Source organism: Lethenteron reissneri, chromosome 3 (assembly GCF_015708825.2).
Source record: "Lethenteron reissneri isolate LAM-NWPU_2019-01 chromosome 3, ASM1570882v1, whole genome shotgun sequence".
Classification (NCBI taxonomy): Eukaryota; Metazoa; Chordata; class Hyperoartia; order Petromyzontiformes; family Petromyzontidae; genus Lethenteron; species Lethenteron reissneri.
In genome coordinates this window covers 308,563-335,466 of record NC_083781.1, presented here as the reverse complement: position 1 = coordinate 335,466, position 26,904 = coordinate 308,563, and the positions used below count along the sequence as shown (strand labels likewise).

Sequence of the window (26,904 nt, the reverse complement as noted above, 5' to 3'; positions counted from 1 at the left end):
ATATTTGCAGAATGTTTACACGTACCATGCACACATGCATTGTAAAACGTATGCATATATACTATAAGTAGCAGACAAAATAGACATTGTATTGTCCAAAACGTTGCAAATTATAGCGTAAGGTATTTATATTTCCCCAAACCTACACAATCTTCACACGCAAACAAGGGTTTCGTTTGGTATACACCTGTACAGGTGTGTACCAAACGGTTTAATATTGACACATCTACCCAGACGTGTGTAAAGAGTTGATATATATGCAGCCTCCATGGATATATCGTTCAATTCATATATGTGACATGTACATGTAGCCATACACGCCATGTAATTTTACGTGTATACACACGTGCATATATGCACAGCAAGTAAATCTAGTTTACAGACATGTAAACACATGAATGAGTGGACATGTCCACACACGTGCTCACACACAGGTGCAGAGATTGCCAGAGTACAAACAAAACGTTGACCTCGCCACTTAACGAAATAATGTACTCCGTTTGCAAATAAACTTGGCCCTATCAGCCACAAACATATTTCAGTGTACAGACCTAAACCTGCATAGTGCCATTTCAAATAACCCGTTACAAATACAAGGGTACATGTTTGTGTATTTATATACACATACATATATATGCGAGTGTATATACGTGCATACACACATACAATGTAAAAACGAACATGTAATTTTCCTGATACATAGCAAGAAAAAAACCTGAGTAGACGTTTCAGGCCACTGCCCTTACTCAGGAGCCAGCAGCAATTACGCTGCTCCCACATACACACGTTCACATAAACATCCACACGCCGCCACCATCACCACATGTTCTCTTTGGCAGTTAGCTCGCCCATTTTGTCATCACCGTGCATCGTCATGAAATGCAGTCGCCTGTTTGTGAACTTGCGAGAGAGGCATTGCGTGTGCAGTATTTGATGCAGTCTAGGTGCGTTATGCAGCACTGTTTATAGATGCAGCCTGGCTACTAGCTAGCTAGAAGCTAGCCCCAAAGCAAACACCTCGCGAGGAAAGTGAACGGGGGTGTAGGCTTGCGCCAGGTTAACTGCTGATCGCAGCACGAGCGGGATAGGCAGCGTCATTGGTGGTGGTGGGGCTGTATCCACCCTATCTGGCGACACTTGTTCTCGGAATTGGTGGTCTAAGAAATTTGATGAATTCTCCAACAAGCGTAGCACGCCAAGCTCGTAAAGTCATACTTTTGTGTGAGCATCTGTAGTTTTTTTGCTGCGCATACAACACATCTTGTGTGCTTTACACCCGAGTACAGGTGGACACTGCGAGGTGTGTGCACCCCTGTTATAAACAGGTCCTTTAAAAAGGTGACGGCAGACTTAAGTCATACGTCTATTTTACACGCAACGTATGAGCGCAGTTTAAAGCATGCAAGTCCACTGAGATGACAATGTCTCTGAAGGATGACCTTATAATTTTTATTTAAAGTAAAAACAAATCTCAGTGCATGGGAGGAGGATATTAAATGTAATTGTAAACCGTATTATCAAACAATTGCAAAACAAATGGCTTAATACCAACGAGTACATTGCCCTAGAGAATTTAACATTGTACACAATTGCATGGTGTGTGTGTGTTTTAAGCTGTTGCATTTCATGTTTTCCCGTGAACATGTCGATGTTTTCTAAATAAATACCCGTGTACCTCTGCTTGTTCGTACGTGGACTTGGTAATTGACATCAGAGCAAGTCTCACTGAAAGGGAACGTATGACAGAGAAGCTGCTTTTACTTGAAGGCAGCAGGTACCACGACGTTATAGCTTCTCATCGTGGCCTCCTGTCCATGTTGGCCACTAGATCCAAATGCATGAATTGTAAGGTCAAATATTTCACTTCACACAACGTGCTGTCGCGCTATTGGTTGCTCACACACCGTGTAGGTACACGATCTTTGTGTGTTCTGTTGTGTACACACACAACCATAGAGTGTGTACATGCACACGCACCAAGAATGTTTATGCATGCGTAATTGTACAATAATGTCTTATCTTTTGGCATGATTGCTTTTTTGCAGAGCCAACTCAAATTTACCGCTTTCTCCGGACAAGAAACCTAATAGCGGTGAGTGCACTCAGACGCACATTCACCTGGCGACATAACCCCAATAATTATGTATGTTTGTTTGTAACGCAGACTGGTTTTTCTGCCGATGATCCATTGCCAAGAGTGAAACGTGCAATTGAAACGCGTGGTGTATTTTTAGGAGAGGTATCATTGGTTTGTCATGCTGTGAGCACTAGACCGAATCGTGCGGCACAATCCTGGAAAAACTCAAGACAATCCTTGGCAACTTCTCAATGTTTAATTACCGTGTCCCAGAGTTTTGCCCACTGCTTGTGAAGCGTACCTTTATATTGTTAATTGTTTCGTTATGTTGTGGCATTGAGGCTGAATGCTCTTTGCGCCCTATCCGTTATGAAATGTTTCTGGACATTTGCTCGCAGACCGTGCCTTCACGGGGGATGTTGTTGTCTGGAAGAGCGCACGTATATTTTTTCCTGCCCACCAGCCTCGGATGAAGTGCTCTGGTTATGTTGACGATTCCCTATCCGTGTTTCCGAATAAGGCAGAAAGCATTTCCCAGTTTTCTCCCACACTCAGGCGTGGGCCAACCTGCTAATGCCACCACCTCCCTTTTGGTAAACTTTGGCCATTCCTGGTCTATCCAAGGTCTAAACGTGACGTTGGCTCACTTAGTTTGCTCAAGAAGATGTGTCCCGTGTGGAGGCATGCACTGTCACCATTCTAATAGGAACATCTCTGCGTGTCTCTTTTTGTTTCCAGCCGATTTTTTTACACAGAACTCTGACCTACATGCCTCATAAAAACTCCAAGTCAACCAGCGAAAAAAGGTACATCACATCAAATGACTGTTATTTTGCGTTTGTTTTGTTTGCTCGGAGTAGCCGGCTGGCCGCAGCTGCCGGAGTGGATGCGGTGCTTCGTTTACATTTTGTGTAGGTGGCCGTGCGCTCATGCACGTTACATGGCAGATGGTGATAAATATTCAAAATACATTATCCAAAAAAAGGTTACGTGTGCCCTGATAAAAGAATGTACGCGAGTAATATTATATCGCAGTAAAGAATGCTTGTTTGCTGTTGTTGTGACAATTCAGATGGCAAACAAGTTGTCTTGTGTCCTTGGTGCCACAAACACATTGTAGTACAAGATAAAAAAGAAAGTGCGTAAAAATTCTGGTCACGTATTATTATTGGGCTAAGAACGGAGAGACAAGTAGGATATTTGACAAAAGATGACACGTGCAGATGTTGTTTTGTGGTTGAGAGTGTCACCGATGTTCAGGCGGTGAAGGGCTGTTTTGTTTATGCCTAAATTCTACAATGCCAGTGCTGCTGTTAAGCTCGGCCTTAATAATACATGGATTTACATGCACATGTAAGAATCGCTAATGTTCTATTTGTATATGTTGCATGTAATGCGGTTTACATGACCCTTGCTGCGGCCGCTAGATTCGCCACGTTTACTCTCGAATCCAATCGCGAGCCAGAATCGTGACGATTGATCCAATCTCCAGGGGGGTGAATGCATCCGGGCTTTAGTGTTGCTGCACTAAATATATGTGCATTTAAAATCTTAATTTGCATACACACCGCTGCATGCTGCTCTCTTTGTAAACAAAGTGCTTAAAATACGTGTGTATTATAACCGCGAACAAGCACGGATATGATGCGAAATGGCAAACAAATTTGAGTGGAGTGAAGTTATCAATTGGTGTAACTGCTGGGGTTAGTTAAAAATAGAATTTTCATGATGTTAAACAGTTCTGCTGACTGAATTCCCCCCATCAAAGAATATCTTCGTAGCCTCCTGTGTTCTTTGGCGAGCAGCGAGGTAAACATGCACATTGTTTGGTTTCGCGGATAGAGCCGCGGAAAGCCTCTCGTTTTATTGAATGCATTTTTGATAATAATTTCTAACAACGAAGTCCGTTTTCCCACCTGCAAAACTGCATGTATTTTCATCTGTGCCCTTGAGATGGGATACGTGTCTTGGCTTTCGTGGACTCGAGTCATTCTCCACAGAGCTGTCGGAACCTAACGGGACCTTGGAAGGCGAACCTTTGGTCCGACCAAAAGGTTTGCCAGGGTCACATAGCAGACCTGACCTCTGCTGTTAAACATTTGAAAACAGTCATTTATCTTCCCTTTCTTTCTCAAGTTTTTTTTTATTGCGCTAGTGTTTAGAACACTTTGCTTTAATGGGTGGCAGTTGTTCCCAGTAAGAGACAGTTGGGTGAGTGTTAGGTTCCTGTTAAAGTTGCCCTTGTATACGATGGCTGTTGACACTCGAAGACGTTTCTTAGTGCTCAAAACCTACAGCTGGCTGCCTCCAACACGTTCGGGTAACGTCACTGTCTGCGATGGTCACTCACCTCTGGCTGTTATTATCATTATTTTCTGAAACTTGCTGCAGTGACGACCTGCATTAACACAGCCATGTCAGTAATGGGGGGGGGGGGGGGGGGGGGGCTGTTACACGTTGCCAAGATGTTAACTACCTAACTTGCTATGAAGGAGTTCGTGGGTTCGATCCCGACCCTGGCACTTGTATATTTGGAGTTTGCATGTCTCTCCACGTGGTCGTGTGGAGTTTTTTCCGGGTCCGCCAGTTTTTCCATCCACATTTAAAATCCACATGTGTTTGGAGTATTTGGCTGCTATATATTTCCACATGATAAGGCCACTTCGTGGGCTATCAATTAATTGTGGCTAGGTCGCTTCTGAAAAAGAGCGATATAGCTTAGTGGGCCTTACCTGGAAAAATAAAAACCGGCAGTAATAGTCCACGATGGTCACTCACCTCTGGATGTTTCTTATCGTTATTTGCTGAAACTTGCTGTGTTGATGACCTACATTAAAACAGACAAGTAGGTAATGGGGGGGGGGTGGGGAAGGGGTGGTTGTTCAATCAGTGTAAGGAAATAACATTTAATTCACCAGCATATTGGGCTTTTCCAGATTGTGTCCCCAGCAGCATTTCTTAAAAAAAAAATGTAACCTTGGGCTGGTTTCAACCACACTCACTGCAGCCGGACCATCAAAGGCGTGGCGTGTCCTCATAACGCGGTGCCTTGTACATTTTTGTATACATTGTGTATGACTTATTGAGGATGAGTCATAGTTATAGGATTTGTAACTGACTTTTGTTGGCCTTTGTACATGTGGACACATTTTTCGACAACTTAGCGGAAATTTCCACGTTGCTTTTCGGCCTTGTGGGTGAGCAGTAAAATGATCCAGTTAAGGTTTTCTCCCAACTGACCTCTCGGTCATCGCCGAGGCTATTGTTCCGTTCAAACTGTGCCGAACGTCGCCAACTTTGGGAAATCCCCGAGTGTGGGCAGCGAAACTTGGTGCGTAGTTTATTGGGGGAAAAGAAAAAGGTTTTCATATCAATCTGAGAATTTTTTTTTTGAAACCGCGGGACCATTACGTAATGCCAGTTGGGTTCGCGCGCTATCCTGTGAATACAGTGTGGGGTGGGTGGAGTGTGTACTGCTACTTCTTTCATATGGCTGCTGATGTATATGCAGAGTAACAACTACAATTTCACATTCAGGTGGTGAAGGCAAACAACTGTGTCGGGAGCAGCGAAGTGTACCGCCGCGATATCTCCTGCGTATTTGTGGATCGGGCGTTGCGTCGTTACATTGCTGTATGGTCTGTTCTGGATGCCCACAGTCGCACACTGGAATGAGTTTTTATTTTTCCTGTGCATCAGGTGTCCGCATCTGCCATGGTTTGTGTGTGTACTACTGACCCACAGAGCACGTGTGCCATTTCCTTTAGGGTAGCCAGTTTTGTACGCTCTTGAAAAAAAAAACATTTTAAATAATCTGTGTCGGTAGGATTCCTTCTGTCAGCATTGTGGAAAAAAAACAACAACTGCAGGGGAGCCCTGTGGTTACGGGAGGAGGATAAATAATGATAGTGTGTAGTGTTTAGTTTCGCAGTGTTTACGCGCTTAAGACATTATTCAAGCAGTATAGTTCACACGTATTTGTGGTTGTACAGTTTGTGTGTGTGAGATTCTGTGTACCAATTTTTAATAAAATACAATTTAGATATTCTAAAGCATCGAAATGCTATTACAGTATATCTCAAGATCCTTTACAAATAACGCGGTGTACCTGTGTGGAGAAGACTGTCATTTAATTCTGTGCGGTTATTGTAGAGGGGAGGGATTGAGGTGTTCTAAGCCTAGGGGGTTGAAAGGGAAGGAATATTGGGAAAGCAGTATTGTGATGTCCTCCGCTACCGTCTTGCCAACCAGGGATAGATTACCAGCTTTGATGCACATCGGTGGCAAGTAGGTTCTGAACCTGTCCAGGGCCTTCCCCAAGGTTGACTGTGCCACATTTGAGTAGCTTGTGTGGCATGCCAGCAAAAGCACAGGGGAAACAAGTGTGTCAGCAATGGTTCCGGCCGCACCACCCCGACTTGGCCCGTTACGGTCTTAACAGGTGGTTCCCAACAGCACTCGCCTCCACGTTCTCTTCGGGGAAGCAGGGCTACCCGAGTGTCTTTGACGGGCATACATAATGCAGCGGCCCGGGGTCCCGCCGATGGTGATGGCCTCGCGACCCGGCGATGCGGAGTAGTCCAGCTGTGCGTGCGTTACCAAGGGGCTATTTTCTCCCGAGTCCACGCCTGAGTTCTGAGCAGCGCTTTTACAGCACAACCTGGCGCAGTCGCCCCTCAAAGCCGGCGCGGCGTTTTGTGCCGGCCGTGCGGGGTCTCGCTTGCGCGCAAGGCTACATACAGTACTGTAGCTTGCACCCACCGGCATGTACACAGCTGCCTCGTGGTGCATAATGCACACAGCTACCCGTAGCAGCGACTTTCGTGTCTGATGAAGAGTGTGTGTCTATACATGTGTCCGTGTGTGTGTGTGCGGTCGGCAAGTGTGGGGAAATCCACCAGTTTGTCCATCTGTGTGTGTGTGAAATGGGTTATAAATACAGTGCTGTTTGATGGAGAAATGGCTTCAAAATTGACCCCTTCCTTTGACCGCTTGCTTCAAATGAATTGCGCTTTGAGCGTCACCACTTTACAGACACCTTTAGACACAAACGGCCTCCCTCTCCTCACTGTATTTGGCCTCCTCGTTGCCGCTCCGCGTCTTGAGAAGGAGAGGTCTCTCGGTTCTGGGTAGAGGGCCCTGTGCCTGTTGCTGCTGCTGCCTGTCGAGAGGAAGGAAGCTTAATCGGCGTGTTCAGACGCGTCCTATTTTCTTTACGTAATTGAATGTGGCTCACGGCTGAGGTTATGCAGACACCCAGGCAATTGAGAAGTGGGGGCCACTTACGTCCACATTGCCACGGCGTATCCATAAGGCATTGTACAATTCACTCCGCCAGCGGTTCGATTACTTTTCACGACTCGGGGTTGCGATTGTATTCGATTTTTCTTGTCATGTTTTTTTCTCTCCCGAATTGTATTCTTGGTTTTACAGTTTTGTTCTCTCGTGCGCATGTAAGAGCACGTCGTTTGCATGTGATTACCGTCGCGTAAATCACCAGCAATCAATTCTCGCGTACGGCTGGATGTATTATGCATCGTGAGCATAACGTAATGCTCAACGTTCGTGCCAGTTAAGTGCACGGCGCTCTCAGTTGCTGCACGCCACAAGCGCCCTTTCTGACGTTCGGCTTATGGGCACCGCGGACAGGAGGTATCGTTCTACCGATCATCCTGAACACACGCAACAAGCCCCCCTTTCCGCCGTCGCCACCAAACCTGTTCTCAAGTCCCGACTGCCAACGGTGCTGGTTTCAGCTGTCACTAAGCAGCCGAAAAGCCTCTCCGCAGCTCGTTAAGGCGCACACCTGCCCCACCCTCAAAAGACAATACGACGCAGTAAACATGATGAGCTGCGCAAGTATTATTACAATGCTGAAAAATGTGTTTGCTGTAATCATCGTTGTCGTCACGCGTGCGTGCGATGGCCACGCGAGGGGTTTGCTTTGAATAATATCAGCTCCACGTAAAAGCCTCGCTGTCGTTTTACACAGCATATTATAATCGAGGGCTTTTAATTAAAATTGAGGTTATGACCAATTAGCCCCTCTGGTATCTGTTGCTCGCATGCTGCACTTTGTAAAGTAGTAAACCCTCGTGAGTAGGCTGTAAATGGTTATGGCGTTGCAATATTGTGCCTTTCAATGGGCGCTTTTGTCATTGCTTCAGGTTTCTTGAATTGTTCACCTTTCCCGCTTGCCTCCTGTATTTGTGCTGGAGAAGAAATGCAGTTTAACACATAGTAAGCTTTTGCGACCAATATCCATAGTAGTTTTTTTGTTAGGTCACGTAAATATAAATGTGTTCAACCCACCACCACCCGACACAGAAGCAATACATTCACTATGCACCTGTTATTGAGTATTCTCAGAGTTATATTAATAGTATTTGGCTTGGACAGGCAAATGTATGCTGTGGTTAAGAGTCATCTTAATGTTATAACGCCTCGAATTACCAAATAAGAGCTACAAAAATGTAATGCTCACGTGGCTAAAAATGAATTGTGCTGAACTAAGATGGCTTCCCGTTACCAAAACCACTGCTCGGCAATAAGTGGCACATAAATGATTAAATCACCTTGAGCACAGGCGGTCTCGTCAATACCAGGTACCTGAAGGGTTAATTAGGATTAATCTGCCCCGGATTGACCACGTGTCTGGATGTGCCCCCGCCCCCCCCCCCCCCACTGGCTGCGAGCGCCGCTGTCGGTGAACTCCCAAACCCACCGGTGGCAGAGCTCTTCCACCGTGAGCTTGGAGCTTGTGCACGTGGCTTGCACATTCGACTCTCTCGCTTAATCCTCGCCCCCGTTTAGCAAAGCGGCGTGTGCAGTGTTTGGCTCTGCTTTGTGGGGGGTGCGCGTTCGTTCAGCAGAAATGCTCGGAGCAGGTCGGCACCCAAAATTTGTTTGGTCCAAATCCAAAGCGCTCGTTTATTTGTTCAAAGGTGGTGCACTGTTGTGTGTTACTTGTGAATGAGATAAATGCGATGGTGACCGTTGTGGTTTATGGCGGGCTCCGGTGGCAATTAGACGCAATGCGTAGCATCCTTCACTCTCAACCGCACAGGTCGGTTTCGGCAAAATGTTGGCAGACATGCTTGGACTCACATTGCATAGATTACGCTTATTCGTGGCGTAAAGACTACAGGCTCATGTTTGCTTGACAGTTAACGGTGTATATAGGCAGTGCTGAAAGTTAGGTGCAGTAAAATAAAACATCCCATTGTCAAAATGTCTGAAAATGGCCTTTCCGTCATGGCCGATTGAGTCACACGTAGGCGGTTTCAGGTATGACAGCAGTGGCTTAGCCGAAAATATTTTGAAAACCTGACTGGGTGAGAACTGCAAATGCTTCCGGATATGATGTGGGAGTCGGCCGCTTATTTTGAGTTTACCCACTGGGGAATATTGCCTTTCCATTGTTTGGCTCCGTTAAAAATGACATCGGGTATCGCCACTTGCCTGGGGGGTAGGACAGCCCATTGCGGAGAGCTACTTGTTATCACTTGGGATATACAAACAACTGGAAGTGACAACAATAGTATTTTTTGTGTGTGTTTTTAAAAATATAGGCACTTAAAACAAATGTTTTTATCCCCAAAGAGCATTTAACAAACATCATCATAAAGTGCTCTCAACAATTGCAAGGCGTGCACATCAAACATGACATCGGCTGGCTGGATAACAACTTTTATTCTTCGCAGTAAACCGGTCCCTTCTGGCCCAAATCTCCTGATATTGACCCAACGCACCAGACAATGTCAGGCTGCATTGCTTCATTTGCCTTTTTCTCCGTTCGAGAAAGTACGGAGGTGGAGAGATGTTAACTACCTCACCTGGTATGCAGGAGCGCATGGGTTCGATCCCAACCCCCGATGTCTACTGTATATTTGGATTTTGCGTTTTTCCCTCCGGGCGCGTGGATTTTTCTCCGTTCTCCGGTTTTTAACTCCACATTTAGAATCATGCAGTTATGGTATTTGGCTGCTATAAATTTCCACACGATAAGCCACTTCGTTGAGCTCTCGTTTTGTGGCCAGGTCCCTTCTGAAAAAGAGCTACATAGCTCAGTGGGCCTTACCTGGAATAATAGTTTTCTTTTGTCTCGTTTAGTTGTGTACGGCGTGGGGCTCTTGTTTGGTGACGGATGGAGGCCCCTGTTTTGTGTGGCAGGGCCCCCCCCCCCATTGCCTGTCCGGCACGATTCCAGGCTTTGACATTCACAAGTAATGGGAGGCGGCTTGAACGCGGCTTACGGTGGAGGCAGCGGAGGCGGCGTACCCACCTGAGTGCTGGGTTACTCCGCGCTGGCCCGATAGCAACTGCTGCTTAATTCCTTCTCCAGCGGCAGCGGGAGGGTGATGTTGGGAGACGAGGGGCTGGCGCGTGCGCCCCTGCCACCGCAGACGCGCGTGCCTGATACGTGCTGCTTAATCAGTGGCCGTGGAATAAAGTCGATCTTTCGTTACTAATTAGCGTTCTTAGGTAAAGGCCGCTTGCGTGCAGAGTGCCGCCAGGGTGTCGGGTGTAGTTGGCCCTTGAAGCTGGGATGAAGTGGGATTTTTATTCTTTGCAAGACTATCTTAAAGAGGCGTGTGAAACTATTCTGTACATTACACATACTAATGTGATCATAATAATGTGCATTTCTATTGGATCAGCACTAAAATGACATGCGCTATTCTACTGATAATTTTATCAATCCGAATGTTGTGTCGTAAGTGGTGGCGGCTGCAGTGGACGTAGGACACGGTGCAGTCGCCTGCACACGGCCATTCCCAAAGACCTGCATTGAATTTCTGACAACGTAACATTCGCAGCGTTTGGTATCCGAACCTCGCCTGGGTATTCCTCCGCGGTGACTCGGCCTGAGATGAGTTTCCGATAAACACTTTTGTCAGCAGCACTACTGGGCAAATGGAAGGTGGCCAGCCACGTGCTGTTTTGTCCCCACCGTTACCCTGTCCCGTGCTGCTGTAGTGCTGCGGTGGCCCTAATAGACGCTCGCTCACAACACTTTGCTCCAGCGGTCAGTGTGGCTGCACGGGAGATATTAGTGTATGTGTGTGTAATCTACAAACACGCCGTTTTGAGCACCATTTGTTTTGACTGTAATGAATATGCGTCGCGGTTGCCCGGCACTCAGGTTTGCGCTTGTTTGCACATCAAAGCCTCGCCTTTTAGCGTGCTCTTGCTAATGCTACGGTGCGGCTAACGACGCCTGGCGCTTCATAACCGCCGTTCGAGGATCGACCCCGCGCGCACGTGCCGGCCACGGCCCTCGGAGCCGTGCTCATGCTTGCATCCACCGTGCTTGGAGTGCAAAAAAACTGACTCGCGGTGGAATTCCCTTCTCCCCAAAGCCGCCGAGTTTCCGCTGGGAAGCCGGTAATGGCCGACGCCACAAAAATGCGCGTGCGAGGCTGCGAGCCTGCAGGGACGGGGCGCCACTCGGCCCCTGCAGACGCAAGGCGCCATCACGCAAACACAGCCCCTTCTCATCGGTGAAGTGACGAAGGGGGTACCTCTCTTGAGACCCGGTGTGCAGCAGCAGTAGTCGTAGTAGAGATGCTCAACGTGTTTACATGCATACAGTACGTCCAGAGTGTGTGTGTGTGCACGTGTTTATGTGGGGAGTGGAAGGGCAGCGGTTTGCGCACTGGGCAATGAACCTGGCGACCCGAGTTCAATTCCCGCTCACAACCAACACCAGTGACGATTATCTGAACCCGTTCTGGGCCTCCCCTAGGTCGACTCTGCCTCCAATAAGTACCTGGTGCGGTGTGTACACATCGCCACAAGGGAGACAAAGGTGGCCGGGCTTGGTGCTGGCCACCCACACCCTCGTGTGCCCTGCCAGCTTTCGTAGGTGCTCGCTAACAGCACTTGACCCAACAGTTAGTTCAGGCTATACGGGGGTCTTTGTATGAGGGAGATTGTGAAGCTATTTGTCTACATGTGAATAGATAGGTAGAGAGATGGACAGATTTAATTTGTAATCATGAGAGCACCAATTCAGTAAGCGAGTTTGTTTATAAACGTGCAACTCTTATAACCTATGTTATCACGAGTCCCTTTTAAAGGAGACCTGGAATTAACTACTGGCACACGAAGCATTTTATATGGGAACCAAAATTCAATGAAATGTAGCAGTGGTAATTTAATAGGTAATACATTTTGGTGTCTGGGGTCACTGTTATAAAAAATTCATGAAAAAGTGTGAGTGTGCATATTTTAATATCCCCTTCTCAAACCTGATCGTCCCTAGCATCTGTGTGTATGTCTGCGTGTATGTGTACGTGTGTGTGTGTACGCCTCTGCATGTGTGTGTGTGTATATCTGCTTGTGTGTTGTGTGTATGTGTCTACGTGCACGTGTAGGTGTTTGCGTGTGTGGGGAGCGGTAACACAGTGGTTAGCACTCTGCACTATGAACCTGGTGACCCGAGTTTAATTCCTGCTCACGGCCAGTGGCGGTGACGATGAACCGGTCCTGGGCCTCCCCTAGGTCGACTCGGCCTCCAATGAGTGCCTGATGCGATGTGTAAACATTGCCACCAGAGAGACAAAGGTGGTCGAACGTGGTGCTGGCCACCCACCCCCTCGTGTGCTGTGCCGGCCTTCATAGATGCTCGCTAACAGCCCTTGCCCAAATCGTCTGTTAAGGCTATACAGGGAATCTTTGTTTCTTTTCTTTGTGTCTGCGTGTGTGTACGTCTCCGTGTCTGCATACGTATTCATACGTGTGTGCACGTGTCTGCATGTGTGTGCTTCTGCGTGTCTGTGTGTGTAAATGTGGCTTGCAGACCATGACGACCCTGTTTTTTCTGGCGCACACTCACAGCGAGAAGTGGAGCAAGCGTTTTTTGTTTGCGGGTTGAGCCTGTGTCTCAGGCTGTTTGCATTGCCTCTGGAACGATAATGAATCCTTGGGAGTGGACGAACCCGGCTCTTGAAGGAGCTGTATTTATATCGAGACGGGAGGCGTGGAGAAGGGTGCATTTTGCTCATCGATTAAACGCTCTTGAGAGATTAATAATGTAAAAGGCATGGATGTGATTCTGTGTTTTGTATTCTTTGGAATCTGGAAACAGATGGAGGTGGATAGTCGCTCAGTGTTTTGGCGACGTGTACGCGATGGAAGTTTAAAAGCATAGCAGCAGGAGGCAGTGTAAGCAGCATTGATAAGCAAGGCTGTGCTCACGACTCTTAGGATGTTTAAAAAGTCGGCGCGTCTACACACACGATAAAATGGGAAGTTCTCCATTGGTTTCTCTGAGCTGGAAGTGGAAATTGCACATTCCCATGGCAGGGTTCAGTCCAGCCATACAACAGCCAGTGTTGACTTTCAGTCACCTGGTATTTATTTTATTTAACCGTGGAATCTACTTGTTACATCTCAAGCTATGTTCTTATGTAACCTATATTCATTGGGTTAGACTAAGTGGAAAACTGGAAAATGCAGGCAGACCTCGCTTAGCGCGTGACCCTCAGAAAGCCGACTTGTTTAATGATGGGGGGGGGGGGGGCTGGTCGACGTGGAGTGACGTCACACGCGTTACACACTGACATTCTTGGGTAAATATAGTAGTAAATACCCCAATGAAGTCCTCATTGCTTATGCAAAAGAAATACAGTAGATCATCGGTTATCCGGCGACTTCGGGGAGAAGGGGGCGCCGGATAAAAAAAAAATCAACGAATAATCACGTTTAAAGTAGCTTATTTTTGCATAACATATTTTTCGGTGTTTTGTATGTTTTTAGTATTTAAAATTTGTTTACTATATGAAATTGGCATAAATAAACTTACGAATACACAAAAATAAATATCCCAATGTAAAAAGTTACCGAATTTACTGTATACCGTACTTACCACTCTAATCTCGAAGACTCGATATTATGGGCTGATATACGTAGGACTACAACAACACTCTTGTTTCAACAACTTGTGTTTTACGATCGCCAGACTGATGCGAACGCCGAATTACACGCACTTCAGGCTGGATGGCCCCGAATAGTTTCTGTTTTTATTACTGTCGTTATTACTCATGAAAATGTATATACGTGTTAAATTGAAAAATGATATAATGTACTGTATATAATATTTGACATTGAAATCAAGCATAGCTACTTTTTTTGTCACGCAAACGGTGCCGATCACCTGACTGGTTACAGCCTTTGGAGCAGCTTTAACGGTTTCACCGGATCGGCCCGGGACCGATGATCAACTGTAATGCTGTCGGGAATGCATCCCCATATATACAATGGTATAATGAACCCTTTTAGCACTGATTCGATGAATGTTCACGTCTCCAGGAACGCATCTTGAGTACTAAGCGAGGTCTGCTTGTGAGCCAAGTTAAACACGGTTTACGTTCACGTGACGAAATGCCTTTTGTGTTTTTCTGTCTCTGCTTGCTAGCTTCACCTTTTCCACATGAGGGTGGCAGCGCGAAATGCACGTTCAATGCTGGACCTTCGTGACGAATTTAGCGATGATCGGTCGTTCTCTGCCGACAGATGTCGCTGCTGGTTTTCTGCTGCTCACCCTGACCCCTCTCCGCCCCGCGTGCCCCTCTGTCGCTGTGCAGGAAAGTTTTCAAGTTGGATGAAATGCTGTCTCGGGTCGAAGATCAAATGAAGGGGGACCCCAGCGCTCCAAGGTGGGTGTATGGCTGCGCCGAGTGTCCCCGTGGCATGTAGGTGTGTGGAGCGAGCTGCCACGGGGCGCCTCGCGGCCCTGGTAAACGGCAGGGCAGCAACCGTATCCATAATCAAGGTTTTTGGGTCAGATCGCGTTATTTATAAATGTGTCGTAACCCTCCACCACCCGACACGGCCAAACAGTAAAAAATGTGTCAAGTTTTCAAAGGACAAATTAATTGACTTCTTTAGCTCACCGGTGTGCTGAAGAGAGAATCAACAGCATTTTAAAATTTGAGTACGACGTTTCGCTGATGATTACAATCAGCTTCATCGGGCAAGAATGGTGAAGCTCTCCTGTTGCTTCCGGTCTTAAATAGAGCAGCATCAGGGTGACGTCATCATTTAATTAATTTCAATCCAATCTGGTGCAGTGATTCGAGGCAAGGAGGGGGAGGGTATTGTAATTATATAGATTGGTAATCATTCAATTGTTATTCATTGGTATTTGTTTCCCTTATAAGGAATTGTAATTATATTTATTTGATAATACGCTTCCAGGCCGCACTAAGCCTGTAGCTGTCAGAGCGATTGAAATTATTTCTGTTTCTCTTAATTTTCATAACGTTGAAGTGTTGTGTAAAACTAATTATTACTCGCCAAGAATCCATTGAAATTGAGAGAAACAGAAATAATTTCCATCGCTCTGACAGCTACAGGCTTAGTGCGGCCTGGAAGCGTATTATCAAATAAATACAATTACAATTCCTTATAAGGGAAACAAATACCAATGAATAACAATTGAATGATTACCAATCTATATAATTACAATACCCTCCCCCTCCTTGCCTCGAATCACTGCACCAGATTGAATTGAATTAAATGATGACGTCACCCGGATGCTGCTCTATTTAAGCCCGGAAGCAACAGGAGAGCTTCACCATTCTTGCCCGATGAAGCTGATTGTAATTATCAGCGGAACGTCGTACTCAAATTTTAAAATGCCGTTGATTCTCTCTTCAGCACACCGGTGGGCTAAAGAAGTCAATTAATTTGTCCTTTGAAAAGTGACACATTTTTTACTGTTTGGCCGTGTCGGGTGGTGGAGGGTTACGACACATTTATAAATAACGCGATCTGACCCAAAAAAACCTATATTATGAATAATATTGGTCGCGAAAGCCTACGTGTTATAGCAACCGTATCGGTTTCCTCAAGGGCACTGGGTGGGTGGGAGGGAGGCTCCTACTCTGGCACACACGCCTGGTGCCCATTGTCTGAAGCGAAGCAGCATAATTTAATATCGCGCCGATCACGCTTTTACACGTGACCCAGGGTTTGTTATCGTGAGCGTTGGGGGCCACGTTAACCTTGTTTTTGAGATCCACCTAACGTCGCCGCAGAGCGGCCAATTGCACGTGAGCTGCCTTTGTGACGACTGTGCTGTTGTCGAGCGCAGCTCACTCTCCATTGGCTACGGTGCACTGGGGGGGGGGGGGGGGGGGGGTGGGGCTCTGCTTGTGAGGTTGTGGTGGGTGTAAGTGGATATTTTGTAATAGATACATTTACGGTGTTCTGAAGATATTGGATTTTCTATAGAATAGGAAAGCAGTTGTTTTGTCCATTTATTTTAATTATCGTTATTATGACACCTATTAAACTGAGGTTTGTTACCTGTGTTTGTTTTTGTAGCACACAATCGGGACATTTGCAGCTAAACTTCACTGGATTTTTCCACACGAGTGGTAAGTTGGAGTTTTTTTTTAATAACTGGAAAATTATATGGAATTTCTTCCATCACAATTGATTTGCTATGAATTTTTTCACCGTCACACACTACACAGACAAATGCCTGTCCACATGGCCCATCCGCCGAAGGCCTTAATTTTATCAAACACTCAGTGGGGGGCTGGTTTATAAGCCTGTCTTGGCATGTGCAGTGTGTGCTGTGTACCACGTGAAATAAAATGGAGGTGTTTCGTGTCATTAAGTCCACTAGTTGTCGTAGCGGCGAGGGCAAACGGAGATAGTAGGAGCTGCACGTGCATCCCGCACATCCGATTAGCACGGTTGGCTACATATGGTGGGAAAGAAGTTCAACATACATAGACAAACATACGTACAACATACACACGTACAAACTGAAATCGAATGGTCGCAGCCCCCTCGACTCTGTCCGTGCAGTCGAGCGTCGAGGGAAGGAGGCTTTCTGTAAGAGTAGACTTGGGGCGCTGAGCATGCGCCTTGTTGAGGAGGCGAGGGCTCTCGTGTGGCCGTGTTGTTGAGTGTTTGAGTGATGAGGGCCTTGCCTGCTGTTTGCAGGCACAGAAAAGGCAACGCAAAACTCTGAGAACGAACAGAACTCGGCAATACTGGAGGTGCTCCTCGTCAAAGTGTGCCACAAGAAACGCAAGGTGTGGCCCCCCCCATCGTTGCACGTCACCACGAGTCACCGCTCGTGAATTTCTCGTGGCCGTCGGCTCGCCGCGGCCGTGCACGCCTCCGCTGCGTGCGTGCGCACGTTCGCAGAGCGGAAAAACTGAGATATCGCGTACCGAACTCGGGTCGCCCTCTCACATCCCCGCCACCTCGCTACCCATGGCTTAAAACCCTCAGCCAGTGCAAGTCACTGTCCCTACCTCCAAACTAAACTTTAACGAAATGAACTGTAATATATCCACCGTTTTTGGTACGGCACCTTGAGATGTTGTCGCGTTCATACGCTTTATAAATCTAACATCGTTTCTGCTAACCATGACGCGACTACAGGCGGTAAGCCCGAGCCTTGGGCCGAAAGTAAGGAAATTCGTACGGAAATCACGGGCATGAGGAGCTTCATAAATCGATTGCACGCATGTCCCTGTTCTTTTTTCACCAAGTTTTGTGTGCATGTTGAATAAGCAGCCATATTCAGGTGGAGTTTCCGTCACTATTCACGTTTGGACGAGCTGCTCACCCTAGCCTAAGCCCCGACAGCGGTGCCATGCTGGGCTTCGCAAGCTCACCGCCGTCGTTCACGCAGCAGACCAGCCTGCTCCGAACCGGCTGCCACCTCGCCATCACTTTGTCTCGGAAGCAGCTTAACATGTGATATTTAAACCGTCACTGTTAGTCGCGTTTTCTTATTTTTTAAACCGTTTAAAGCAAATGTGACTGCTACGTCGGCGTGTGAGCCGCCCCGGCTCGTGAGTGTTGGCAGCAAGCTGGCCACGCTCCAGCGAGTGCGGATTCGTCCACCGCGCTGTATATTATAGGCCCGACTTAGTTTGCCGAAACCAGCGTGGCAATCTGCACATTTTCCCTCCGCTCTGCATTTTACTTGTTAATTGCGCGTTGACCTAAACGGTCATTTGTTCGATATTTATTCCGGATGATCTGCTCGGACTTGGGGGTACAAGATAAAAAAAAAACTCCCGGTGAATTGTGATAATATTCTTGGTCCTTTCGGTAAAGTCACGTTTTCTATTTACGTGACTTTATCGAAAGAACCAAGAATATGAATTCCTGCAGTCACAAAATTTTAAAGTCTGAATTGTGATAATTTTCAAACGTTGGCGGCACCGCCGCCGGGGACGATAGCATCTCTCGCTCAGCAGTGCAGTTGTCAACACGTTTGGCGTGCCAAGTCGCACGGTTTTGGATGCAGGCGCAGCGCTGCGAGGTGAGGCCCCGGGGCGTTCAGAACGAGGCCCCAGGTCTGCTGCGTGGGCGACAGCAGTGAACACGTGTGTGGTGTGTGTGCGTGCATGCGAATCCCAGCGTGGCGACAAGTGTGTAAGGGTTAAGGCAGGCGAGCAGCACTTTTTAATGTGAACAGTGTCGAATGCTGGTGTTGTTTGTGCCGTGAGCGAGCTTTTACTCACTATAATGCTGCTAAATATTCATGTTTTCCCCTGGTTAGGCTCACTTTGAAGAGAGCACCTGCAGTGTCTTTTGCTTTGCTCTTAGTGCAAAGTAAGGTTTAAAAAATATCGGCACCTTGCAGGTTCTGCGTTACCCAATTGAGATTTGGTGAACGTGGCTTTTTCGTGCTCCCCAGAAGGTGATGCTGCTGGGTGTTAGCGAATTGCCTGACCCCGGGCACACGCAGTGTCGGACAACGAGAGACGCGTGGATCGGACAGCCCCGTGTGTACACCGATTGTGCCAGTGTTTTTTTTTATATATACAATCGGGAGGGATTTATGTTTCCAAGCCTCGTGAAAAGCGCCATTGTCCCACGGTATGTGGCAGACGCAGCATAAAGAATTTGTCAGTTGTCTCACCGCTCTAGCGATTGCGGTGTTCGTCACTGGTGGCTGTGAGTCAGAAGTGAAAATTCTAATATTTCTATGGCGAAGATGAGTCTTGCCATGGGAAACCCACAGTTAATATCCCTCAAAGTGGCGCTTGTTTTAGCAACTCGTGAGGATGATTGGCTGTGTTTGTCTCGGAGCAACATATGAGCTTATCTGCCATTTGATCGTGTTCAGTGCTTTTCACATTTATTTACATTGCATTGATTTACAGGTAACAGAATGAGTAAAACCTCAGTACTAAATGTTAAAGCTGTCACTATCTAACTTGACGCGAGTGCTTTTTTTGTCTGAACCAATTAATTTTGTAACGATGCAGACGGCAGTTGGGTTGCGCGTGTGTGTGAGACGTCGGGAGTCGTGGTTCCGTGGCTTCGGATGTCTGCGGTGATCCCAGCTCTCATTGAATTTGCTGCCACGTACAACGCCAATACCTCCCAGGGCCCAAACCTGGCCAAGGCCCCGTCCACCTACAGCCCTTTTGTCAGTTCACTGCTGAATAGGGGGTTGGGGAGTGTTGGGGCGCGACATCCTCTCTTCGCGTGGGGTAGTTTGACCGTACTTCACGATGCCGGTCACTGCTCATTGGTGTTATTTAATTCAAGGTGAGCAATAGCTGATTACTACACAGTCACTCACACAAAGCCTGCAAATCCTCATTTAACTGTTACTTGAGGGGTTAAATTAACCTCACGTGTGTCTCAAGTGAAGCGTGTAATCTTGAAGATAATCAGGTTGAATTACTTGAAAAGAAATGCCAAACACGTGATTATGTTGCGCTGCCTCCAATACACTTTGAATAACCTGTAATCGGGCACCCATTACTTTTCAAAATGAACCCTCCCAACCTGTGCACGTGAGCTCGTATGCGAGGAACACCGCTCCACACCCAGCGCGGGTGGGGGACGCTAGAGGGTAAAGCAGTGTTGACGGTTTTAGGTCGCTTGCCAGCTGCGAGATGAGATATGTGCCCGGCCGAAGAAGTCGTGTACAGAACTAGAGGAGGAGGCCGTGTGGGGAGGGGGGTTTCTGAGCAGTGGAGGCGTTGCTGTTGCTGGAATCGCCGCCTGGCATGGGGACCGCGTTTGCGGAGCCGTCCCACCGCTTGTTTCGCAGCTACCCGTGAACCATGATGTCACACGAAAGCTGCCACCCACGCGTGACGCCGTGCGGCCTTCTCAACGGGCTCGCTCGTTGTGGCGAGCGCACGAGCTTTTTAGCTCGTGGCGTCGGGTCTTCTTCTGATTTTACATTTTAGCCTTGCGCGTAAAACGCCCGTTTGGCAGGCGTTTACATCGGCGGTACGTCATTGCGGCGCTGACGTTTCGATTCTCCGTGTGTTTCTGGTAGCGTTTTCTCGGCGCGTCTTAGACGTTAGCGGGGCGACAGAAGCAGCCTGTGCCCCACGCTGAGCCGCGAGGCGGAGGCACCAGCGGAGCGCTCGCATTGACGCTGGTGCTCGGGCCGACGGAGCGAGGCACTGCCACAAGCCACGCCTGTTGTAGCGATCGTTAAGCAGCAGCTTTCCCATCTCGGAATCGGAGTCAGAATGTTTATTTATCCTGGAGAAATTCGATGAGCTGTGAAGCTCTTTTTTCACAGATGTCCAGTTAGGGGCGAGTCAGAAAGTTACAACGGCAGCTGTGATTGTACCGCATGTTTGCGCGAAACGCCGAGAAAGCTCACGTTTTCAGTTAAGAGCGCTTCTTCAGAGAGGGGGAGTTACAAGATGTTTGCCGTTTCTCTCTGGCAAGATGCTATCAACCGTTGTGTTTTTGGTCCTACACCGCTGCCACTAAGTTTTATTTCTGGCTGTGATCGCTGCTTGGAATGTAACGGGGATTTAAAAGTATATATTTTTGCAAGTGTGTGTTCAGAGAGTGAGTGTATTACACAAGCAAGGGACAAGCCCAAGAGCCTAGCACAAAGCAGCGTTGTGGTTAAACATGTGTTTACAATTTCCTGACGGCGCAGGTGCGCGCATGGCCGTTACTTTATCCGTCTTGTGTTTGCCTTTTTGGTGGGGTTCAATTTCTCGCTGAATATTTTTCTGGGTCACTGGTTGACCGGAGTGGGTGGCACGTGATTCTGTAATAGCAACAGCCCGAAACGAGAGATAAAATACTCGATGTGGACAGGCCAGGCTGAAATGGAAACCCTGCCCCTTTTACGACTGTGCGGTGGCAGCGTGTAGCACAGCGAGTTGAGACGATTTCCCGGACGGGGATTTGACCTGCGGGGGGGGGGGGGGGGGCGACCACTGTGTTTATTTTTCACCGCGGGCTGAAATTTGGCGGTAAAGTTTTACTTGCTCACCCATTTCATCGCCGCTGGGTCGCCGCTAAATGAGATAATAAAACGACTCTTTTACATCCTGTAAGATCATTTTTTTTAATGCATGCAAATCGGCGAGCCTCGTCGTAATTGCTTACGGGTCTGCTGTGCTCGTTTATTTGGAATGCAAAACTTTGTGAATCTTTTAATTGTCATTGTAACTCAAGACGCTGTGAAAAATAGGGCGGGTACATGAGATAAGGGACAGGAGACAGAGTTTTGTACATGGGTGAGTGACTATAGGAGCTATTCCCCGCACCTCCGATGATCACGGTTGGCTACGTCCAGTGCGAAAGAAGTTGTACATCATACATGAATACAATGGAACAGGTGCAATTAGAATATAATATGGGTTAGGTTCAGGGTAGGGAGAAAAATGTATCATACGGGGAAAAGAAAAGGAACATTGGGAAGGAGTGGGCGGTACCAATGAGTAGGCATACCTGTCAACCCCCCTACGTTTCACCCGTATTCTTGTACAGGGAAATTGTCTTTACAGGTCCATACAGCGTACGTACAGCCATTTCAATACGGGCAAAATAAATTGTCTTTGTTTCCCCCTTGTGATGGACTTTGTAGGATAAACGTTGAGATTTATAAGGGCACGGCGTGACCAATACGGTCTGAATTGGTCTGTAATAAGGTAAGGCACTGATAAGGGATTGACAGGTATGAGTAGGGGAGGAGTTCCCGCTGATGGGGGCAGGAGAGGAGGAGCGTGACCTCTCTTTGAGGCAAGGTTGATTTGGAGGTGTCGAACAGAGACCTTGGTTGCTGGGAAATATGAAACGATGCATTAATTTGCCGAATAACGGAGGTTCTTGGGCGATCCGTGGATTCCTATTGCATTCGTATTGCGTGAGAAGCAATTGAGATTTGTACGTTTTGTGTTCGATTGCCACGTGTCCCCTCTCCGCCACCAAAGGCATTACATTCACCACAGTGTAAAAAGCACAAAATTATTTATTTAATCACATCACGACCATGAATCGTGACGAACAAATTGCAAAGGCCGGCGATTTGTGGCGCAACTAAGCGCCTGGTGAAATCAATAATCGCAACATGCTTGTGCGCCCGCGTGCGTGCGTTTCTGTGCTCTTCTTGGCGCAGGATGTGAGCTGCCCTATCAAGCAAGTGCCTCTGGGTAAAAAGCAGGTGCCTTTGAACCCACCGGTGGTGGGCGGAGCCAGCAAGGCAGGGGCGGGGGCGGGCTGCCCCTCCCTCTCCATCCCCCATGGGGAGTTCCAGCCAGGGAATCCGCATCTCGTCAAGTCCTACTCGCTGCTGTTCCGCATCTACCGGCCGCTCGGGCGCGAGGGTCAGGGGGCTGCCGGCTTGGCCCGCGATGCCGACGAGAATCTGGGTGCGTCCGAGGCTATTTATTTTAATTAAAATGTTTAACTCTTTTCCCCCCTCCCCACCCCCCCCCAGTTGTATCCCCATTGTGCTATCCGCGTCACGTCATGAGACCAAGAATCCATTCCCAACTCTTGCAGAGCGGTGCAATCGTTCGTCTGGGTGTCATGTGGATTTCGTGGGCAGCGGTAATGTAGTGGTTATCGCACTGAGGTGACTGATGTTAGCTCGTGGCTGTAATCAGTGATGAATATCTGAACTGGTCCTGGGCCTCCCCTAGGTGGCAGACATCAGCACTGGGAAGATAAAGGTGGCTGGGTGTGGTGCTGACCAGCCACCACCTCGTGTGCCGTACCGGACTCCATCTGTGCTCGCTAACAGCACTTTCCCCAACAGTCTGTTCAAGGCTATACGGGAGCTCTTAGTCTTTGACCATATTTCACCACGCTTGTCGGTGTGGGCTGGTGCAAGCATTGATCAGAGATGTGGGAGCATCGATCATCATCAGCCGTGATCCATCCACTGCTGGATGACAGCCTTTCCTCGCCCCCGCCGCCTCTCAAGAATATGTGATGCAACAATCCATCCATAGTACCGATGTACAATGATGGACTCTGCTGCACTGTCCACTGCTGTGCTCGGCGTAGCACCATGCAAGGCCTGGCTGCATGCGTTTCATATCATGGATCGCACCCATATTCCACGGTCCCAATGCGAGCGGGTGTATTCACGTAACACTTCGGTCGGCGTGGCAGTGTCCAAGTGTGACTGTATGTGAATAACGGATCTCGCCATACACTAGGTTTACCATGTGATGGGCCGCGTGGTGCGTCGCACCATCGCGGTGTGACCGCTTGGCTGTGTGGGCGGCCATGTGCTGCACCCACTGCTCAGCTTCCCGTGAGTCCGCTCGCTCACCGCTTGCAGGAATGGTGTGTCACGACACCCCCCCCGCCCGGGAACTTACGCGCAGGAAACTAACATCCCCCCGTTGCCGCGTCCCCCCCACCACCCACTACCCCAGACGTCACGGACGACATTCCCAGCAAGCGGAGGCGCAGCTCGTGCCACCGGGAGGACACGGAGAAGGTGTACACCTCGGAGCTCACGGTGTTCGATAAAAACAGGTCACTGTCCTCGGACAACGCGCCACAACACTTGTGTAGCGACGAAAGGATGAGAATAGTTGCGTACAAATTGGCGCCTGCTCGCGCCTTTCTCATGGCGCCGGGCTCTTGTGAAGGAAGGCGGCGCTGTGTTTCACACATGGACGTAGTCTGGCAGCAGAGAACAATGTTGCTATGTCTTAATGCCAATTGAGTAATTTGTGGACGATCTTGGACCATGACGCCCGGCACAAAAGATCTATTCGTTTCGAATGACGTCAACGGGATATTTTTACGTCCTCCGTGAAGCAGATGGCGTGTGTTTGCGTGGTTAATTCAGCCGCAATAATAACCAGGGCGGCCGCCAGGTTACCCGCGAATGTCGGCAACCAGCGGCGCACGCTGGGCCACGTCACCGCTCCAAAAACGAAATGTTGGCCACGTTTAGCAATGAGACTTGCCGCGGGTGTAGACATTTCAATTGTGTGTTCATTTTTCGTCGCAAGACTAGGCTGCATAGTAGATCACAGTACAGCGAGTAGGTTCCTGGAACATATATACAGGTAGTGCCCAACTTACGAATGCCCGACTTATGAACCAGCTTCCAAGCAAATTCGCAATTGAAAACTGAACCGCCGAATTATTTTGTTCGGAGGAGCGATCCTCCGCGAGAAGTAACAAGTTTATCAATGCTTCCCTTTTTGTTGAACCGTCAGACATTTCACGACACTGACCGTATGGGGATTTAAATCCAGTGCGTTGTGTTACGACTTACAAACGGGTCTCAGGAGCGAATTTGGTTTGTATGCCGAGGACTGCCCGTGGACATTTCCAAGCGTGCTTCTCTCATGCGTGGGTAGGTTTTTGTTCCTGTTCCTGCGTTCTCGTGCACGCGCGGCTATACTCGGTGTGGGGATGCTGCCTTCCTGGAGAAGAGCCTTTAAACTTGCATGAGGCTTAGGGGAGAGTTAACAGGAAGTGTTTAAACGTGCACGGAGCGGTGCTCGTTTCCAATGGGGTGGCCCTGAGCCCGTGGGTGAAACAGAATCAATGGGGTGGCCCTGAGCCCGTGGGCGAAACAGAATCAATACAATGTTTCACGGTTCTGCCGTGCAGCTCTGCGATGTGTTTTTGGGTTGAAATTCATTGTTGTCCGGCTTGATGTCTTGACATTTCGTTGCAAGCACGTGGAACGAAATGTCGGACAATGAGTGCATGTTGTAACTGGAAAGCACGTCGGAAAGGATGCATAATTACTTCCCTTCAAAGTCGCACGTGTCTGACCTCAGAGGAGCCGGCCTTTTAACCATCAGTGGAAATTCCGCATGTTCACAGTGGGGGTGAATGTTGGCGAAATGTTAACCACTTTGCCTGGTATACAGGAGGTCGTGGGTTCGATCCCGACCCTGACGTCTGCTCTATATTTGGTCGCGTTCATTTTTCTCCGGGTTCTCTCCGGGTTTTCCTTCCACATTTATAAACAACGTGCGTCTATAGAGTATTTGGCTGCTGTAAATTTCCACGTGATAAGCCACTTCGTTGAGCTATCATTTGTGGCCAGGTCGCTTCTGAAAAAGAGCTCTATAGCTCAGTGGGCATTACCTGGTAAGAAAATAAGTGAATAGTGTTATAATCACCGTACCTCCAATTGGCACGATTGGCTATGTAGATCGACTCTGCCTCAAATGAGTACCTCGTGCGGTGTGTAAACATCGCCACTAGTGAGACAAAGGCACCCAGGCTTGGCGTTGGGCACCCCACCCCCTCGCTCGTGTGCCATACCTCCTTCGTAGGTGCTCGCTAACAGCACTTGCTCCAACAGTCTGTTACAGGCTATGCGGGGCATCTTTGTCTTTGTGCGTGGACTGACCGGCGTTACGTGTGTGTGTGCGCCCGCGAGCAGACGGTGCCAGCTGCTGGACGGCGAGTACGAGGTGGCCATGCAGGAGCTGGAGGACTGCCACATCAGCAAAAAGAGGGCGACGTGGGAGACCTTCCTGGAGGGCAAGGTGGGGCCATGGCGGATACAGTGTCGGTCACCTACTACCCGGCCCCCGCTTTATTAGGTCTGACACATTTTATCGGCACCATCCTGCGGTGTCCGATGGCTCAAGTAAAGTTCAGTCCCAGCCAATGCTTGGGCCTCCCCCGCCCCCACCGCCATATTTCGTTTCCATCCTCACGCGAATTGTGAAACCCGTTTTTTGTTTGCTTCGTCGGCACTTGCGGGAAACTGTGGCGGTCGCTGTCAAGGACGCTGCGTCTCACGACGCTGCGATCGGAGCTGTGGCCGGGCCTTGCCGTCACGACGCGCGCTTCTCGTGTCTCGCCTCTGTAAGCCGACTCACTGCGGGCCCACCGAGGTGTTCGGTTCACTTTTCATCACGGTGATTGCACGCAATCATAGCAATTAGGCGTTGCACAACAAACCCTTCGCGCTCCTATTACTAATATTAGCCACGACTTTGAACACCTTTTGAACTTCGAATTGCGGGCGGGAAATGTTCGATACGTCAACAAGATTTCCCCCCACTTGTTCCGTAAAGTCGCGTTTTTGTAGCAGAGCGAGGATGGCGTGCGGCCACAAAGCTTTTACGCCGACGAACCGTGGGCCCGGTGGCGATCGCCGTCGCTGGGTGGCGTGAGGGTGCCAGTTCCCAATCCGTGGTGTGCGTACCCCGGGGGGGGGGCATTTTCAGGGCACGCGGAGCATGCCTCGGGGGGGGGGGGAGGGGGGGTGGTGCGCAAGGCATCTCTCCGTCGTGATTCACGTAGCGTCAGTGGGCACACGGCGATTCCGGTCACGTGGGGGGGGGGGTTTCACTCAAGCGGTGCTTTGGTACGTTGCGCATATTTAGTTATCGTTACTACGTTATGAAGCGCAAACTAAACGTTGCGGGCGTTGGTTACTTGTGCATGCTATTGTAATTTCACGAATGTAATTAATCACCTTGTATGACGGTAAGGGGTACGCGGACAGTAGCTCGGGCTGGTGATGGGAAACACGACGAGCAGAAGGTTGGGGATCGGCTGGTGGTTTAGAGAATGGGACCGTTTGACCTTCGCACACCACGATCTCCAGGCGGGCAAGGTGC

The 26,904-nt window shown here is 48.6% G+C and overlaps 1 protein-coding gene across 4 annotated transcripts in view; it reads left to right on the top strand.

Moving 5' to 3' along the window:
- The window catches only part of LOC133344679 (polycomb protein suz12-B-like), a 54,475-nt gene that overhangs the window by 4,746 nt on the left and 22,825 nt on the right, over positions 1 to 26,904 (top strand). For all 4 annotated transcript variants that reach the window (XM_061554740.1, XM_061554753.1, XM_061554747.1 and 1 more), the window contains exons 3-10: positions 2,046 to 2,092; positions 2,816 to 2,883; positions 14,668 to 14,739; positions 16,412 to 16,464; positions 17,042 to 17,133; positions 22,458 to 22,710; positions 23,728 to 23,830; positions 25,713 to 25,818. In XM_061554740.1, the coding sequence (XP_061410724.1) occupies positions 2,046 to 2,092; positions 2,816 to 2,883; positions 14,668 to 14,739; positions 16,412 to 16,464; positions 17,042 to 17,133; positions 22,458 to 22,710; positions 23,728 to 23,830; positions 25,713 to 25,818 (794 nt within the window). The remainder of the gene's footprint in view (positions 1 to 2,045; positions 2,093 to 2,815; positions 2,884 to 14,667; positions 14,740 to 16,411; positions 16,465 to 17,041; positions 17,134 to 22,457; positions 22,711 to 23,727; positions 23,831 to 25,712; positions 25,819 to 26,904) is intronic.